Here is a 16,596-nt window from a genome sequence, read left to right as displayed (position 1 = left end):
AATATATCGCTCTTGGGCTGGATTTATAGGCTAAGTGACCTCTTTAGAATCTAGAAACAGTGCACTGAAAAATTTTCAAAGCATCAAAGGGAAAATCGGCTGCTTGAGTCAATTACATTGACAAGCATTAGGGACTGAGCGCGTGCTGCACCTGTGTTGAGACTGTGTTTGTCTGCGCCCTGGGACGGAATAAAGGCAGGAAGTAGCCTTTCAAGGCCAGACATAATTCAGAGCCATGAGCGCCTGTGCGGTAGGACGTATTCCCACAGTCAGAAATCTCGCTTGTGAGGCTAAGAAAAATTGACGTGCAGACTATATTCCCAAGTACAGTTCTCCACAAATCCAATATTTGTTGCTGATACATGTACACAGCATGAGGACGCAGGCTACACATTGCGATGTACAAATAAATAAAAACACGACGTGTATGAGCTATCTGGGAATTAGAAGCAAAGCTGGGCCAGCAATACACCTCTGATTAAGATGGGGATTTGGTGGGTTTTCCTTTGCCTGAAACCCTCTAAATTGTGCTGTTCAATGTCCTTCCGAAATTCATGTTGAGTATCAATCAATAATGTACACAGATTCGGCTAGGAATGTGCCTACAGAATCATATTTTCTTAACTCATGGAGTTGTCACCTAGATAAAATATTTCGGAGAAAACTATGACCCGCATAGCAGAAGATATGTTCATCAGAAGTTTTCTGTGAACAATACCATTGCATAGGCGTGACCCAGGATATGGGTCATTAAATGCATCAATTGACAGAGTGGGGTATGAAGAGGTTCAGGTTAATTAATTGAATGAGAGAGGAGATTTTCTGCTACTTTAGAGAGATCTGATTTGTGGGTTGGTATTCTGGTGGATTGGGTGTAAAAATCGGTTTACTCATGGACATTGGAATTATGCATCAGTGATGGACCAAATTATGGAGCAGGGTTGACTAACTAATGTTACACAAAAAGACTAGGGGGCACATTTACAAGAAAGTAGCGAATCATGTCATTAAGCAATGAAAGCTAACAACATGGTTTGTGACTTTAAAAACGTAGGGCTTCACATTATTTACTTGAATATGGCGTAGCCCTGTGTTTCCCCCTGCGCTGGCGCTAAATTCCCCCATCTCGCAGCTCCTGTTTCCCCCATCTCGCTTCACCCGTTTCCCCCATCTCGCTGCTCCCTTTCCTGCTAAAGTCATCGAGAAGACCGTCAACAAGCAGCTGGCCGCCTTCGTCGAGACGAACGGATCCCTCGACCTCTCGCAGTCTGGCTTCTGGGCCAACCACAGCACCGAGACCGCCCTGATCGCAGCCACCGATGACATCCGAGCCCTGCTCGACAACGGGAAACAGCGGCCCTCATCCTCCTAGACCTCTCCGCGGCCTTCGACACTGTCTGCCACCGTACCCTAGAGCGGCGCCTCAGCAACATCGGAATCCAGGAGAAGGCACTGGAATGGATCATCTCGTTTCTCACCGGAAGGACACAGAGAGTCCGCCTCCCCCCGTTCAGATCGGAACCACCAAAGTCATCTGCGGCGTTCCTCAAGGCTTCTCGCTCAGCCCAACCCTCTGAAACGTCTACATGAGCCCCCTCGCAGCCATCGCACGCCAGCACAACCTCAACATCATCTCCTACGCCGACGACACCCAGCTGATCCTCTCCCTCACCAACGACCCCGCCACCGCCAGAGCCAACCTACACGAAGGGATGACAGACGTAGCCAAGTGGATGACGAACAGCCGCCTGAAACTGAACTCGAACAAGACGGAAGTCCTCATCCTGGGATCTTCACCCTCCGCCTGGGACGACTCCTGGTGGCTCCCCGCCCTGGGCAGCGCACCCAAACCAACTGACCACGCACGCAACCTGGGCTTCATCCTGGACTCCTCCCTCTCCATGACCAGACAAGTCAACGCCGTCTCCTCGTCGTGCTTCAACATCCTGTGCATGCTACGTAAGATCTTCCGGTGGATCCCCACAGAGACCAGGAAGACGGTCACCCAGGCCCTCGTCACCAGCCGGCTGGACTACGGCAACTCCCTCTACGCCGGAACCACCGCCAAACTCCAGAAGAGACTCCAGCGGATTCAGAACGCCTCAGCATGACTCATCCTGGACATCCCCCGTCGCAGCCACATCTCCGGACACCTGAAAGATCTGAACTGGCTCCCGGTCAACAAGAGAATCACCTTCCGTCTCCTCACCCACGCACACAAAGCCCTACACAACCAAGGCCCAGGATACCTCAACTGCCGCCTCAACTTCTACGCTCCCACACGCCAGCTTCGATCGACCGGCCACGCCCTCGCCGCTGTCCCCCACATCCGAAGAGCCACCACAGGAGGAAGGTCCTTCTCCTACCTGGCCGCCAAGACTTGGAACTCCCTCCCGACCCACCTCCACCTGACCCAGGACCACCTGGCCTTCAGGAAGCAGCTCAAGACCTGGCTGTTCGAGCAGTAGCGGACCCCCCTCCCCCAGCGCCTTGAGACCCTCCGGGTGAGTAGTGCGCTATATAAATGCTTTGATTGATTGATTGATTGAGTGATTAAATTTAGCTGCCTAGCGCCAATGCATGCACCCTTGCACCATAGTGCAGGGTGGCCTGTTTTGAGGGGAAGATTGTTTATATGCTGAAGGGGGACCTTCCGGCACATAAACAATCTTTAAGTGCTGTTTTGTTACTTCTATGTGCTGCTTAATGCAGCACACATAGAAGTTGCAAAACAGCATTTTTAGGTTAAGCCTATAGGAGCAGCGCACATGCGCTGCTCGCTTTGTGAGGCATGCAGTGTTCAGTATGTAGTGGAAGCTCCGTAAAAGCTCCGCTCATCTTTTTCATTAGCATGTGGCTTTGTCGGTCCTAAATGCTGCCTTCCGATTGGTTTTAGGCTTTTTAGTCCCTCCTTATGATGGCCATGTCGTCATTTGTATCCTTCCATGGCTACTGGCCCCTTTACTTCGAGTGTTGCACAGTATGTTTTATTTAGATTGTGAGCACTATTTTCTACCCGTACCTCCCCCCACCCTCCCACAGTTCTTGCCTTCTCATGCTCCCCCTGCACTCTGTTGTTCGTGCTTTCTCACCTGTCCGCAGTCCTGTTTGCAATGCAATAGGTTTCACGGAAATGGGGGTCCTATTGCATTGCAATTGCTTGTTGCACCACCTTTCCCTTTTAGAAGAATGTCCACAGCCTACAGCGTGCTGTGCCCGCATGCACAGATTCACTCATTCTGTGAACTTCAGCGGCATATACATAAATGAAGGCCTAGAAATTGCGCTCAGCTCCTTACACGCTGAAATGCCTGCCGTTGTTAGAGGAGGTGGCTTTTGGTAGGCTTAGCGAGATTAAGTGATTTACAGGGTGTGGAGAGGACCCTGAGGCTTGAAGCTTCGTTTCCAGCTCCAAAGTCGGTCTGGTTTTTCCTCTCTAAACAGATGCAGGTTCCCCCTAAGATGTCCATGCGGAGCCTCGTCAGGATCCTAGGTCACACCTATCGCTGAATCTTAATTAAAGCCGGCCCTCGTTTAAAAGACATAGACGTCATATTTTTAGCCCTACGAGGGCGGTCCTCATGCTCGCGGTGCTCGTATGCAAGCAACCAGAAGAAGCCCGGGTTGCATGTGCTCCCTGTGGTGCATGGTCAGGTCTTAGACGCAAACCTCAGTGTGAGTACATTTGGTTTCAGACGTCGGTGCTCATGGGCCCTTTCTGAAGTAGCACTTATCCTTCTTTCCTGGTTCCGTGTGCACGTATATCCTGTAGTTACACACCTTGGACTTTAATCTCAGGTTATTTGACACGCACAGCCCTGTAATGTGGATGTTCGTCAAGAATTGTCAGTAAGCTATTCAGCCATTGACTGCTCTCCAGCCATGTGTTGGTCACTGGCACACTCTACTGAACACCACATCCCCACCCCAAGTGCCCGGCCGAGGAGGAAGGCTGCCAGCTCTGCTGGCCAAGCTACCCTGCAAGCATTCCACGAGCCGCAGAGCGTGCCGTTCATCAGGGAGAGGAATAAATGGATGCTTGCTCACCCCGGGGAATAGCTTCCAAGCCTGTGCCCATTAGGTTTTCCACTGCACTAGGGCAGGTCTCCTACCTCACTTCAATGTCAGCTTCTCCCACTGGTGTTCTTGCCTGCTGTGGCCTTCCACACCGGGACTTTCTCGATTACCGATGGCTTGATCTGTTAATGTGCATACTAAAGTCTTCCTTCGCCATCCTCATCTCATTGCTGCACTTCACTGAAGCCAAAGTATTTACACTGTACTGTGTACTAATCCCCTGATCCAGAGGAGCTCCTGGGATCCCCATGTTTGTTTTACACAGAAGTTATATTTCATGAGCAGCTAGTCTAACAATGATGGTCTAATATAAACTTGTCGAAGTAGATTACATTACAATGGGCGTTAACCTGCAATAGTTTTTATTTTGCATATGTAACCATGCACCTCTTAAGCATCTGATGTGCTTTTCAAGTGGGTAAATTAACCGAAATATTAGTGGGAAGTCAGAAGAGTTTGTTTTCTGATTTTTACAAAGTTTTCTTGGTTAATCTAGAAACCTGCAGAATTGGTGTGGGATGGCAGAGAAGTTCTTCCTGCATAGGGGAAGTGCCCTGTTGCAGCGCTGGCTCCAAGGGGAGAGACTGTGGAGGTGCTGGTGCTAAAAAGAGAAAGGCTCTCTTAGATGCTCACCCACATGTTGAGAGCTTTTTTCCATGCAGTGAACTATGGTTTTATGAGTTTCTCCTCATGTTGAGATCAACTAAAATAAAACAAAATTTTTTTTCTGGTGAATGAATATTTCCCATTCTCTATTAAGGAAGGTCACTCAATTCTATGTCTCCAATTCTCATCAGTAACAATGCACATTCAATTCAGGAGACGTTGTTTGTCATTGGCCTATGCTGACAAATGTATGAGAATGCTTGGAACCTGAGACGTGTGGCTGACAAAGGCCAGTCAGTCAAAACACTTTATTCGATTACTTAAAATCGTAAAAGACAAAATAAAACATTTCATATCATATATGTACATCAATGCTTACAATCAGTTATAAAATATACAGTAAGGGCCCAGAAATACATTGTAATTTTTTAAAACAGCTAAAAATCAGGCAGGGATACTGAGGGCGGCTAATCTTTTAGTATTGATCCGAGCAGCAGCCACCAAAAAACTAGAAACACAATAAATATCGGGAGTACTACTTAACCTGTGCAAATAGATCAGAGTGGGACTAACTTGTAAAAAACCTGCCTCTCTTAAAATTGGAACTAAAAATGTTTTCCGAATGTCAGAGTAGTACTCACAGAAAATAACGAAGTGCAACGTGTCTTGTGTGGAAAAGTTATCACAATGGCATGGGTTAGAATTTTCAGGTTTACCTCAAGTAGGAAAAACGCCAAGGGTTAAATGAATCAAGTTAAAACGAAATCTAATCAAAAGCTGGCAATGAAATGGTCTAGTTACAATTTTTAAATACGGTTCCAGAGAGGGAGTCGTTAATAACACATAATTAGCTTTAACACACAGTTTCTTTAACTCCTGCTCTTCACGTTCCAATGCTAGTATATTTAAAAAACTGATCTTTGTCCAGCTTACATCCTCTCTTTTGATACATTCCGGTGATGTGTAAATCTCGGGACGCCCTAGCTTAGTGAACATTGATCTTACGTACAAAAGTCAGGGGACCCTATTAGCCTTGTCCATGGATACACAATTACTTAGGATCAGATGGTTCAGAATGATTTCTTCATTTAGCCAGGTCTTTAACCAACAGATCAGTGGGGCGACTTTTAACTGATCCGTAACATATCCTAAACCCAATTCTGTGTGTAGAGAAAAGTTTGGGGTAAACTGGGGAACCGCTAGAAGAGATTTAAAAATGTATTTTCCGCCACTTGAATCTTATCCTGGGCTGTATAACCCCTTAAAGATGCACCGTAGATAGCTATGGCCAAACATTTAGATTTGTACATTTTTAAAAGTGCCTCCATTGGTCTTGCCCCCAGCCGCTTAGCAAAACCCATGAGTGCTGAAGTAGACCTAGCTACAGCATTACTTTTAAGCTTCTGTTGTGGTCCCCAGGTTCCTCTTTCATCAAAGAGGACCCCGATATATGTAAAGACCGGGACCTAAGTCACCTCAGCACCATTACAAAAGAAGGATTTTAACTTCAAGTTCCTACAGCGTATCCCTGCCACCATGACATGCGACTTCTTAATATTTACTTTCAGATCCAAAGACCCCATGAAATCCCCAAACGAATCCAACAACCTCTGGAGACCAAGGCCAGTACGTGCCAATAAAACAGCATCATCCGCGTGAGAACCGGAATAACTGAGTCTCCTATATGCGGAACATCCAAAGTGGCCCCCCCAAGGACTACTCTAGGGCATTAATGTATAAAGTAAAGAGGAGGGGAGCCAGGATACATCCTTGCCTGATGCCCCTCTTCGAACTAAAGTGACTAGTGCATCTTCCCTCCCGAGTAACCCTGACTGACGCAAAGACCCTGATGTAAAACAGCTAAAAAATTAACCAGTGGTGGGTCAATGCCTATATCCCGCAAGATTAACCAAAGTTTTGTCCGATTGACCAGGTAAAACGCCGAAGAGAGGTCCATAAAACCAATATAAAAAACCCTTCTTTTGCCACTGTGTATTTACTTATCAGGAGCTGTAAATTCAAACATTGATCTAGGGTGCTCCTATTCTCTCTGAAGCCATATTGGAGGTTAGAGAGGACCCCTCTGCTATCTAACCAATCCCTAAGTTTATGCAGAATGACTCTACCCACGATTTTTACTGCTGAGTCTATAAAAGAGATTGGTCTGTAGCACGAAGGGTCCCCTCTAAGCCCCTTTTTAAAAACCAGGATTATGACAGATGTAACCCATGACGCTGGAAACCCGTTTATACTCGAGGCATTATAAACATTAGTTAAAAACTTAGCCCAAAATGTAGGGAAACATCTATATAGATCCGCTGGGACCCCATCCGGACCTGGGGCTTTATTTTTTGACATTTCCACGATTGCTTTTTCTACCTCAACCACTTTAAACATTAAGGGAGACATACCCTGATTAGGGATGTTGTCATCTTCCAGAGAAACAAGGCCCTCATTATCATAAGTCTCCCTAAAATGTGAGAGCCATCGTTCATCTGGTATGACATAATTCATATTTGAATTCTCTTGTCCTGAAAAAAATGGATGGTTTATAGTCACCCAAAATTTACTACTGTCACGTAGAACTTCAATTGATAAAAGATTGTTCCACGCCTCCTCTTTAATTTCCTGCTTACATTTAGCAATAGCCAGTTTATATATCTTCCTAAGGCTAGCAACAAGAGCCCTATCTCTAGGTCTTATCTTCAACGCTTGGAGAAGGGCACCATGGGCTTTGGAACAGCTACTATCAAACCATCTTTGTAACTGATTAGGTCTATCTATGTTTTCAGCTTTTAGGTAATTAGCAATCTGATTACAAACAGAAACATAGGCGCCAATAATCTCCACACTGGGAGCAGAACTGTCTAATGGAGAGATCCTCATAAAAGGCTTCAGGGACCATCCTAGACCATTTAATCCTCCTCCCCTGATCTTTTGTGGTCAAGTGGCTAATCTCCCCTCCCCCACTATCCTTAAAAACAATCATTTCACCTGGGTCTGCCTCTAGGATGACCGGGTTATGGTCACTAAACACAGAAGGTACAACTTTATAGGCCGTGACCCTAGGTAAAACACCAGGAGATATAAAGATATAATTAATAACGGTACTTGACCCTTTACCTGTGAAGGTAGGGACCCTCTCCACCCCATCACCAACACCTGACTCGAATAAATTCATATTGGCTAGGAGGTCCTCTAGGGCCTCTCCCTGTCTACTGTGTTCAAAGTGTGGAACCATTGAGTTGAGCGGGCCTAGCTGATCATCTAGATGACAGTCCCATCTACAAGGATGATTATTAAAATCTCCCATAAGGATAACATCGAAAGCAGTGTTATGATTTGTTTTGTAATCTGACACAAAATAATCAAGAGCGCCCAGATGTTGATTGATCAGCTCTCCCTCTTTAACATTATAAAGGGTAATTAATACAAATTTAGACAGATTTGGGATAACCCACTCCAGAATCAAGATGTTGCTAGAATCTAACTCCAGCCTTTTAAAGAAACCTTTCAATTTTAGTGTGATAAGGAGAATTATCCCTGGTGAAGCTGGAACGACAAAGCTCATATACCCATCCATGCTAAAATTCTTAGATGCATCCCACGTCTCCTGAAGGGCAATAATGTCAAACTGTTTCACGAAATCCAGCCAAATATCATTGTTTCTTTTAAGCCTGATACCTGCCACATTCCAGTTTAAGATCTTACATGATGATGCCTGATTTGACTCCAAAACTCGCTCCACAGGGCACTGTTCAATATCATGTAGTCAATCGTTATCCTCCATGTATGTCAGGGGTGAAAAATGATTAGTTAGAACTATATCCGTGTCTCGTTGTTTTGGAGAGTCACGATTTGGTTGTGAAACTAATTTAACTCTCTCCACTCTCTGGAGAGACCCCCCTACTGTTTTATCCTGGGGAGTATCGTGCAAGGGATTGGGAACCAGCATGGGCCTCTTCTGAATAGGCAGTGGTGGGTATCTAGCAGGAGCTTTTGTATATGCCACAGCTGGAGGGTAAAAATAGCCCAGAGGTACTGGTCTGATGCCAGAGTTGTCTAACTCTGAGGCATCCCAAAATAATCTGTCTGCCAGATTACAACTATTAAAATTGACATCCACACAGTCTCCCTTAATACTCTTGGGGCGGTGTCCAATCCAACTAACCCTTCTGGCCACAATAATAGATGTCGATATATCTAGGCCTCCCCTACTATATTGCGTACACCAATATCTAGATTGCTTTAGGAGATCTTGGGTAGATTCAATCGCACCATCACTTAGTGGGGGGACCCCTGTAAACACAGCCAACAACGGGGCGGCATCTGGAGGAAGATCCAGAGTAATACTGCCTAAATTCTCCTACCTATAGCTGGGGGAAGGGGTCCTAACGCGTTTTATGTCCCCTGTATTGATGGTCCCTAGCCCTTTGTTGTTAGTAGGGGTGTACTCCCATTGGCTGGTTGTTTTTTTTTTCCAATAACACCCGGTCTCCTATTCCGCGATGTACTACTCGGGAGATCCTGTGTTAAAAATGTAGTGCCATTACCCGAATAACCCTCCTTATCCCCAAATTTGGCGATATGGACTACCTGGGCCTCTCTGGCCAACTCTTGTTGCCCTCTATACTCTTTGATAAACAAAGAGTATTTGTTCACATTTTTTTAACAAGCCCGCAACACAGGTATTAGGAGTATCTACAATGTCCTTGGCTATACCCACTAAAGCTGGCTCCAGCCGTGAATTAAACATCTCCTCCACCAGTTCAGCCAGTTTATGGGGGGTATTAGAGTCAGTATGTTGTACAACAGCTGTATGTTTGGGCCGCTTTGAGCACTTCTTGATACATCTGAGCTTCCCCAGGATACGTTGTGTCGAAATACCAGATGACTCACCCACGACCCCACAGACCTCACCCACAGCTTCTGCTGAGTCAATTTGAGTCTCTGTCACTATTATAGGATTTGTAATCACAACTAACGGCTCTAAAGGTATATTAGACACAGGCAGAGGCATGGTAACAGACTCTTCAGACACTGTAATGGGGAGGTCCAGACCCAATTCATTCTCGGCTGACAAAGGCAGCAGCTGAGTATTCTACAACTTGCTGCTGTGTAAAGGTTTTGAATGTGTACTCTTAAATGGCAGAGTGCAACATTTGTGTCAGTGCAGCAGTGTTTAGGGCCAGTCAGTTGTGCGTCTGAAGACTTGGTGGAAATGGGTCTGCTCCTTTTCTTGGTCTCATTCTTGTAAGATTCAAAAGTAGCCCTACCAACATTGCTTGTTAAGCCCCTTTAGAAAGCTTCATACTATCAGCCTTCCCTTCTTTTCTGAGAAGGTTTTCTCTGCTAGCCATGCTGCAGTTTCCCACTGGGCAGGAACCGGGGCACTGGTCAACTGGATTTGGTTAGTAACCACGTCCATGATTTGGTTTGAAATGAGGACATGTAGGGTCAATGGACAGCGAGTAAACTCAGTCTACAGCGTGACCTTTCCTGTTTACATGCCAGTTTCCTTATCACCTTAGATAAGGTTATTTTTCTAGATCTTATAGAGATTCCGAGATGATGCTGCATGTTTTCCCCCTCTAGGCCTTGTGATGAAAGGAATTAAGAGATTGGGCAGGACACAATTGCGTCCTTGCATCCCCACTGGAAGCTGTGATCGAGCAGTCAAAGCCCAGGAAAGTGGTTTGAAAACTGACATACCACACTTGTTGTAACCTGAAAGTTAATAAAACCAAGTTAAGAAAGGACTGCCCAGTCAGAGATATTCATTTTCAAAAATGATTCTCTCCTCAATTCTCTGTTAGATTGACACACTACAAAGAGAACCTGAGTTTTGTAGCCCTAATCGTTACAGAGCTGTAATTGAACAACAATTAGGTTTTGCTCAAGAGTGAGGAGACATGGTTGACTGACAATCGATCAATCAATCAGGGGGTCTATAAATTGCGCTGCTCGCCCGTGAGGGTCTCAAGGCACTGAGGGGGGGGGGGGGCAGCTCCGGGTCAGCTGAAGAGCCAGGTCTTGAGTTTCTTCCTGAAGGTGTTCAGAGAAGGGGAGCATCTGATGTTGACTGGGAGCTCATTCCAGATTCTTGCTGGAGGTTCCTTTTGAGTACGTGGAAGGAGACTCTTTCATTGAGGTATTTGGGTCAAATGTTGTGGAGGAATTTGTAGGGTGGGTTAGTAGCTTGAAGGTTACCCTCGTCTCGATGGGGAGCCAGTGGAGGTCTTGTAGGTGTGGGGTCATGTGCTCCTGTTGAAGGGTTCCGAGAATGAGACTGGCCGCGGTGTTGTGGATGGTTTGGAGCCTGTGTAGCAGGGTTTTGTTGATTCCGGCTTAGAGGGCGTTGCCATTTTCTAGTCTGCTTCTTACTGGTGCTTAGGTGACAGTCTTTCTGCATTCGTGGGGGATCCACTTGAAGTTTTTTTGGAGGATGCTGAGGGAGTTGAAGCAGGTCGATGTACAGTGTTGATCTGGCGGGTCATGGTGAGGGAGGAGTCTAGGATGACGCAGAGGTTTCGGGTGTGGTTCGTTGGCATGGGTGGGTTTCCGAGAGCAAGGGGCCACCAGGTGCTGTCCCACACTGTGTGGGAGGGTCCAAGGACGAGGACCTCGGTCTTCTCCAAGTTCAACTTTAGACAGCAGTTGTCCGTCCAGGCTGCAACGTCTTTCATTTCTTCTTGGAAGCTGAGTCTGCTGTCTTCGGAGTTCTTCGTGAGAGAGAGGATAAGCTGGGTGTCGTCAGCAGAAGATACTATGCTGAGCCCATGCTGTTTGACGATGGCAGCGAGGAGGACCGTGTAGATGTTGAAAAGCGTGGAGCCGAGCGAGGATCCTTGGGATACTCCACAGTTGATCTCAGTGAGTTTGGAGAGGAAAGGTGGGAGTCTGATCCTTTTGGTTCTTCCGGTGAGGAAGGGTGGATCCAGTTGAGTGCGGTTCCCCGTATGCCAGCGCTTTAGAGTCTGGTGGCGAGAGTGTGGTGGGAGACTGTGTTTAAGGCTTCGGAGAGGTCTAGTAGGATGGGGGCTGCAGTGTGGCCCTGGTCGAGTAGCCTGTGGATGTCATCGGTGGCAGCGAGGAGGGTGGTCTCGGTGCTGTGGTTTCTGCAGAATCCGTACAGGGAGGAGTCGAGGATCGCGTTCTCTTCGATGAAGGTGGTCAGCTGGGCATTGATGAATCTCTCAGTGACCATGACTGCAAAGACAGCCATGCAATAGGTCTCACATTCACACGAGTTTGAGCTATTGGCATTGTAAATGAAAGTGCCTTTTAACTATGTTTTGGGTTTTAAAACATAAATAAAAGGGATTGTCAATTACAATACTAATAGCTTAAACTCTCGCAAATGTGAGACCGATTGCATTGCAAATGCTTGTTTTAGGGGGACCTCCCTGAACATAAACAATCATTGGCATTTTGCTGTTTTTATATTTGCTGGCGAACGAAACACACATGGAAACAGCAAAAACGTGTAGAAATAAAGCATTTCTCCTTGTTTCGCCTGTTTAAGACCAGGTTTTCCCTGGTCTTAATTTTAGTGCTGCCTCCTATTTAAGCTGCTCTTTTAAATTGGGGCAGCATAAAAATCAATGTATGTTGTGGTGGAATATCTACCACAAAAATCATTGACCTGCCCCTTTCAAGCTAAGTGTAGTGTGAAATGGGGCATTTTTAGAAGGCAGTGTTTAACCAAGTTAGGTGCCTTGTAAATAAGGCAAAACTCTTATCGCTAAAAGTGATGTTGTGGTGGTGATAGGGGCTTGTAAGTATGCCCCTCATTATGGGAAATTAGGTGGTAAAATCTATGGCAGCATGATATTTTTGTTTTGGCATTAAAAAACACTCTTACACAAAGTGGATTCTAGCACTCTTGAAAATACAAAGGTTTCTTCAAAAAGAAAAGTGTACATTCACCAGATATTACTAAAAGTTTTATTCAATACCAAGTAGTGGTTTTGTCCCACAGGGAAGCATTAGAATACCTTTAAAGTACCAAAGTGAAATAGTGAGTGTAAAACATACAATGTTGCAGTCAAGGGCAAAGATGCATATGACTGCTCACTTAATATAGTACAAGATGTGCACCTTTTATTATGCATTGCACACTTATGTTTTGGATCTTTACAGCAGTTTTGGTTACTCTCTACTGCCAAACTAGGGCCTACTAAAAGTATATATACTATAGGTAGTTATAGTTAGGACCTAATTTCCATAGGAAAAGCATTTTTTCTTTTCCCAATAACTTTCGCGCCGCTTGACGAATCCTCGCAAACTTTTTAAAACTAAGGGGGCACTCCGGTCAGCTCCTGTCTTAAAGGTTTCCGGGTGAATCATCTAGCGGGGGCCAAGAAAAAAGGGGGGTCCTAAAACTCATTTTTCACGTGTTAATTTCCATAGGAAACTTTAGACATAGCTACAGTCCGAACTGCCTAACGGGATTACACCAAATGTGGCTGACATCCAAATGCCTCACACGTGTGTACGATACCGGACATAATTGGTCTTTACCCTCCGTGGTGCTCATGTCTGGCGGCCTGATGTGACTTCTCCTGCAGGAATTTCGTTGCGCTGGGCTGACCAGGTCTTCTGGGTGGCGGGGTGCCGTTTGTCTTCGCTTTTTCGGTCTCTGGCTCCAAGAGGGCGTGGCTGTTTCTCTTTCTCTGGTGCGGCTGTTTCCGCTGTCAGTGAACGCCTGTCTCCCTCTCGCTCCTGTGGTTCGTTTAACGGTCTGTCTGCACGCAGTCTGGGCTGTGGTTGGTGTTTTTTACACTCCTGTCTTGGACCTGAGGGCTGTGTGTTCAGCGTGGCTTCTATGTCTTGTGGGGGCGTAAAATACCGTCTTCGGTCTGTGAAATAGTGTACTTATGTGTCGGCGTGCTGGTTTGGTCTATACAGGGTTGCCTTTTTATTGGCATGATGTGGTTGATGTACCACTGTTTTCTCCGATCAGTTCTGGTGCAAGGGTTCGGTTCCTGCCATTGCCCTCTTTATTTGCCTTTGGCTATATGTTCGTGTATTGCCTTTAGGTACTTTGGGTCCAGGTCTCGGTGCTGGCGCTGGGTCTACGTCCGTGCCCCACAGTTTACCTTCTCAGTGTCACAGGATGTCACGGTGGAGCCTGTTCTTGAATCTTGTTTTTCCTTTGAGGCTCTGTCTTATTGACTGCCCCTCTGCTGCTCTGTTATCCTCGGCGCTCTACCCCCCTATGGCTGTCCGTCTCTCCAATGGTGCATGCTGCACCCTGAGCCTGTTATTCCATCCAGGGTGCATGCAAGTGGGTCCATGTGGTCCTCTCTGTGGATGGCGGCATGTGTTGGTGTTCCAACGGGCTAGAGTGCGAAGTTCCTCGCTCCTGTCTTCTGTCCCACATGCTTGTGTGGCCCAGTTGACTGTTTTATTTTGGGCTCTTCTTCAGCTTGGCTTTTCATCCCATTCCTGTTGGCTCTGGTTTGTCTTGTGCCTCGGTTGGCATGGGCTCTCGTGGGACTGGGGTTCGGTGTGTCCTTTCTGCCCTGATCGTGTCTGCTCTCGTCTCCCGCATGTGCTTTCATGGTGTCACTTGGTGGTTCTGGTTCAGGCAGAGCTTTTGGGGACACTGTTGTGGGACCATCTTTTGCCTCTCCCTACGTCCTGGGTGGCCTCTGTTTCAGGGTCATGGATCCTGCCCCCTACCTTGCCGCCCTGCTGTCGCCTTTTGTCAGTTCTGGGACTCACCTGCTCATGCCCGGTGGCAGTTGATCCTTGAGTGGGCTGCTGCCTTTTTTATGGTGTTTGCTGTGTCAAGTCGGGGATTTGGCTTGCGCCTTTGCTGCGGTTGGTCATTGGCCAGTGCTTGCTTTTGCGCAGTTAGCTGTCTTTCGGGTCCTCACCTCTTTGGCTGGGACCTCCCCCTTCCTCTCATGGTCTCGGCCTGTTTCGGGGTGGTGGCATGCCATTCTGATCTGGTACCTGGCGCTGCCCCTTCATTTATCAACTGCCCCACTGGTTTCGGGTCCCATCTGGGTCCCGTGGTTGGGGGTTCTGGTGTTGTTTTCAGCTTCTGCCTGTGGCTCCTCTGGGCTGCCAGCTTCTGTGGACTTGTGGCTAGTCTTGTGCCTCTGTGGCACAGGCTCAAACCGGGCTATGGTTCGACTCCGGCCTACTTCTTCCTCTGTTTCCTTGTGGGTGCCTTCGGCTCTCGCGGTGTTCTCCTTGTCCTTCGGTTTTCATTCAACCGTTGGTTGTGTCCCGTGGAGTTGGTCCTGTCTGGGTTAGTAGTTGGTGGTGCATGCTTCTTCCACTTTCTTCTGGATCGTGGGCCGGGTGCTCGGTTCCTGTCCCTCCCTGTCGGCAGGTAGGTCCTGCGGTCTTCTTTTTTTGGTGTCCCTTTTTGGCCTCTGTGGCTGAGGCCGGGGCTTGGGTTCCCGATTTGTGCATGGTCGTTGTCTGCCTGGGACTACCTGGTGCTGTAGCTGGTTCTCCTGTGGGGCCCATGTCTTGTGTGTGTTGTGGCTCCGCGTCTTCAGATGCTTCCTTATTGGGCCTTCTGTTGCCCCTTCCTTGGCTTGTCTGGGATTTGCCCCGGGTTTGCTCCAGGTTTGCGTGGCCTCTTGTTGCTCTCCTTGGGTGTGGTTTCTCCCCTGCTTCTTGCTCCAGGTTGTTTGCGGGGTTCACCACTGTTGCCTTTTTTGGCCTGTTGGTGCTATCCTTGCCTGGGTCACTTTTATTCAAGTTTGTGCTCCCGTGTTGGCTCTTCAGCCTTCTTGTCCGGGCTACCAGCTTTGCGCTTTCCTAGTGTCCCTTTTCTTCCTAGGGTTCTGGGCTTGTTTGGCCTGGCCAGGGCATTTGTCCTGTTGAGGTGCTCGCCTGGGGGTTTCTCCAGTGGTGTCTGCTGCTGCGGTTGATGGACTTGGGAGCTGTTTCTCAGTGGTCTGTGTTTTGCCTCTGTGGGTGCGGGTTTTGTGTCCTGCCCCTGCTTCTAGCTTTCTCTTGGTGGTCTTTGCTTCCAGCGGTGCTTTTGGGTGTCCGGGGGGTGCTGGGACTTCTGGTTCCCCTCTCCCAGGCAGGGCCCTGCGCTTCCGGTGTGGATTTAGTTTCCTCGTCTTCTTTGTCCCTGGTTTTAGGGTCCTGGGGCCTGCTGGCTCGGGTGGCTCCCTGGGTGTGTTGACATGGCTCGGGGTGGATTTCGCCAAGCTCTTCTGTCATTCTCACCTTGGGTGTGTTTCTGCCTGTGGCTTTTCCTCCTGGTGCGCTCCTGTTCCTATCACACCTGGGTGCTGGCTTCGGCGGCTCGCTTCCTTCTTGTGGTACGTTACTGGGTTCGTTTTTGCTTAGTTCCTGTGCGGGGTGGTCTCGCTCCTCCATGCTGCGGTCCTCTCCCTGCCAGGCCCTGTTTGCTTTCTTCTTCATTGTGGCCTCTGGTGGATGTTCGCTTCCTTTCTGATAGCTATGTCTTGGGCATGGTCCCTTCTGCTGTTCGGGCTCCTTGGGCGGCCTTGCGGGTTGTCTTGTTTTGCTGTTGGGCGGTTGGGTTCCCTTGGTGGCCGGGTCTCTTCGGTGTTGTTTCTGGCGTCTTCCTGGGTCTAATTTGCTTTGTGCCTGCCTGGTTCCCCTCCTTGGTGGCGTGCTCCCTTCCGGGGGGGTGAGGGTCCTTGGTGCGACTGGGGTTCATGTCCCACCTGTTTATTTCCTTGCGCGTGGGGTTGTGGTGACCCTAATTTTTTGGGGGGTTGTTCGTTTGGCGTGCTGGTTTCCTTTGCACCCCTATCTGTTTTTTTGCGGTTCCTGCCAGTCTCTTTGCTTGCGTCTGGTTCCACTGCCCCGTTCCTCTGGTGGTTTCGGCTCTCTCGTGGTTGGTGGTCCACCGTGCGGTGTTGCTGTGTTTCATTTGGACTGCGTCTCTTTTCTGCTGTGGCTTTT

At 47.8% G+C, this 16,596-nt stretch overlaps 1 protein-coding gene across 1 annotated transcript in view; it reads right to left on the bottom strand.

Moving 5' to 3' along the window:
• The window catches only part of SORCS3 (sortilin related VPS10 domain containing receptor 3), a 1,546,015-nt gene extending 1,529,929 nt beyond the window's left edge, over nucleotides 1–16,086 (bottom strand). The window contains exons 1-4 of the mRNA XM_086919577.1: nucleotides 15,889–16,086; nucleotides 11,068–11,405; nucleotides 7,678–7,748; nucleotides 7,095–7,214 (exon numbers count right to left, since the gene is read on the bottom strand). Coding sequence (XP_086775703.1) covers nucleotides 7,095–7,214; nucleotides 7,678–7,748; nucleotides 11,068–11,405; nucleotides 15,889–16,086 — 727 coding nt within the window. The remainder of the gene's footprint in view (nucleotides 1–7,094; nucleotides 7,215–7,677; nucleotides 7,749–11,067; nucleotides 11,406–15,888) is intronic.
• Nucleotides 16,087–16,596: the final 510 nt, after the last annotated feature.

Source organism: Lissotriton vulgaris, chromosome 5 (assembly GCF_964263255.1).
Source record: "Lissotriton vulgaris chromosome 5, aLisVul1.2, whole genome shotgun sequence".
Lineage (NCBI taxonomy): Eukaryota > Metazoa > Chordata > Amphibia > Caudata > Salamandridae > Lissotriton > Lissotriton vulgaris.
This window is presented reverse-complemented; position numbering and strand designations above follow the sequence as displayed.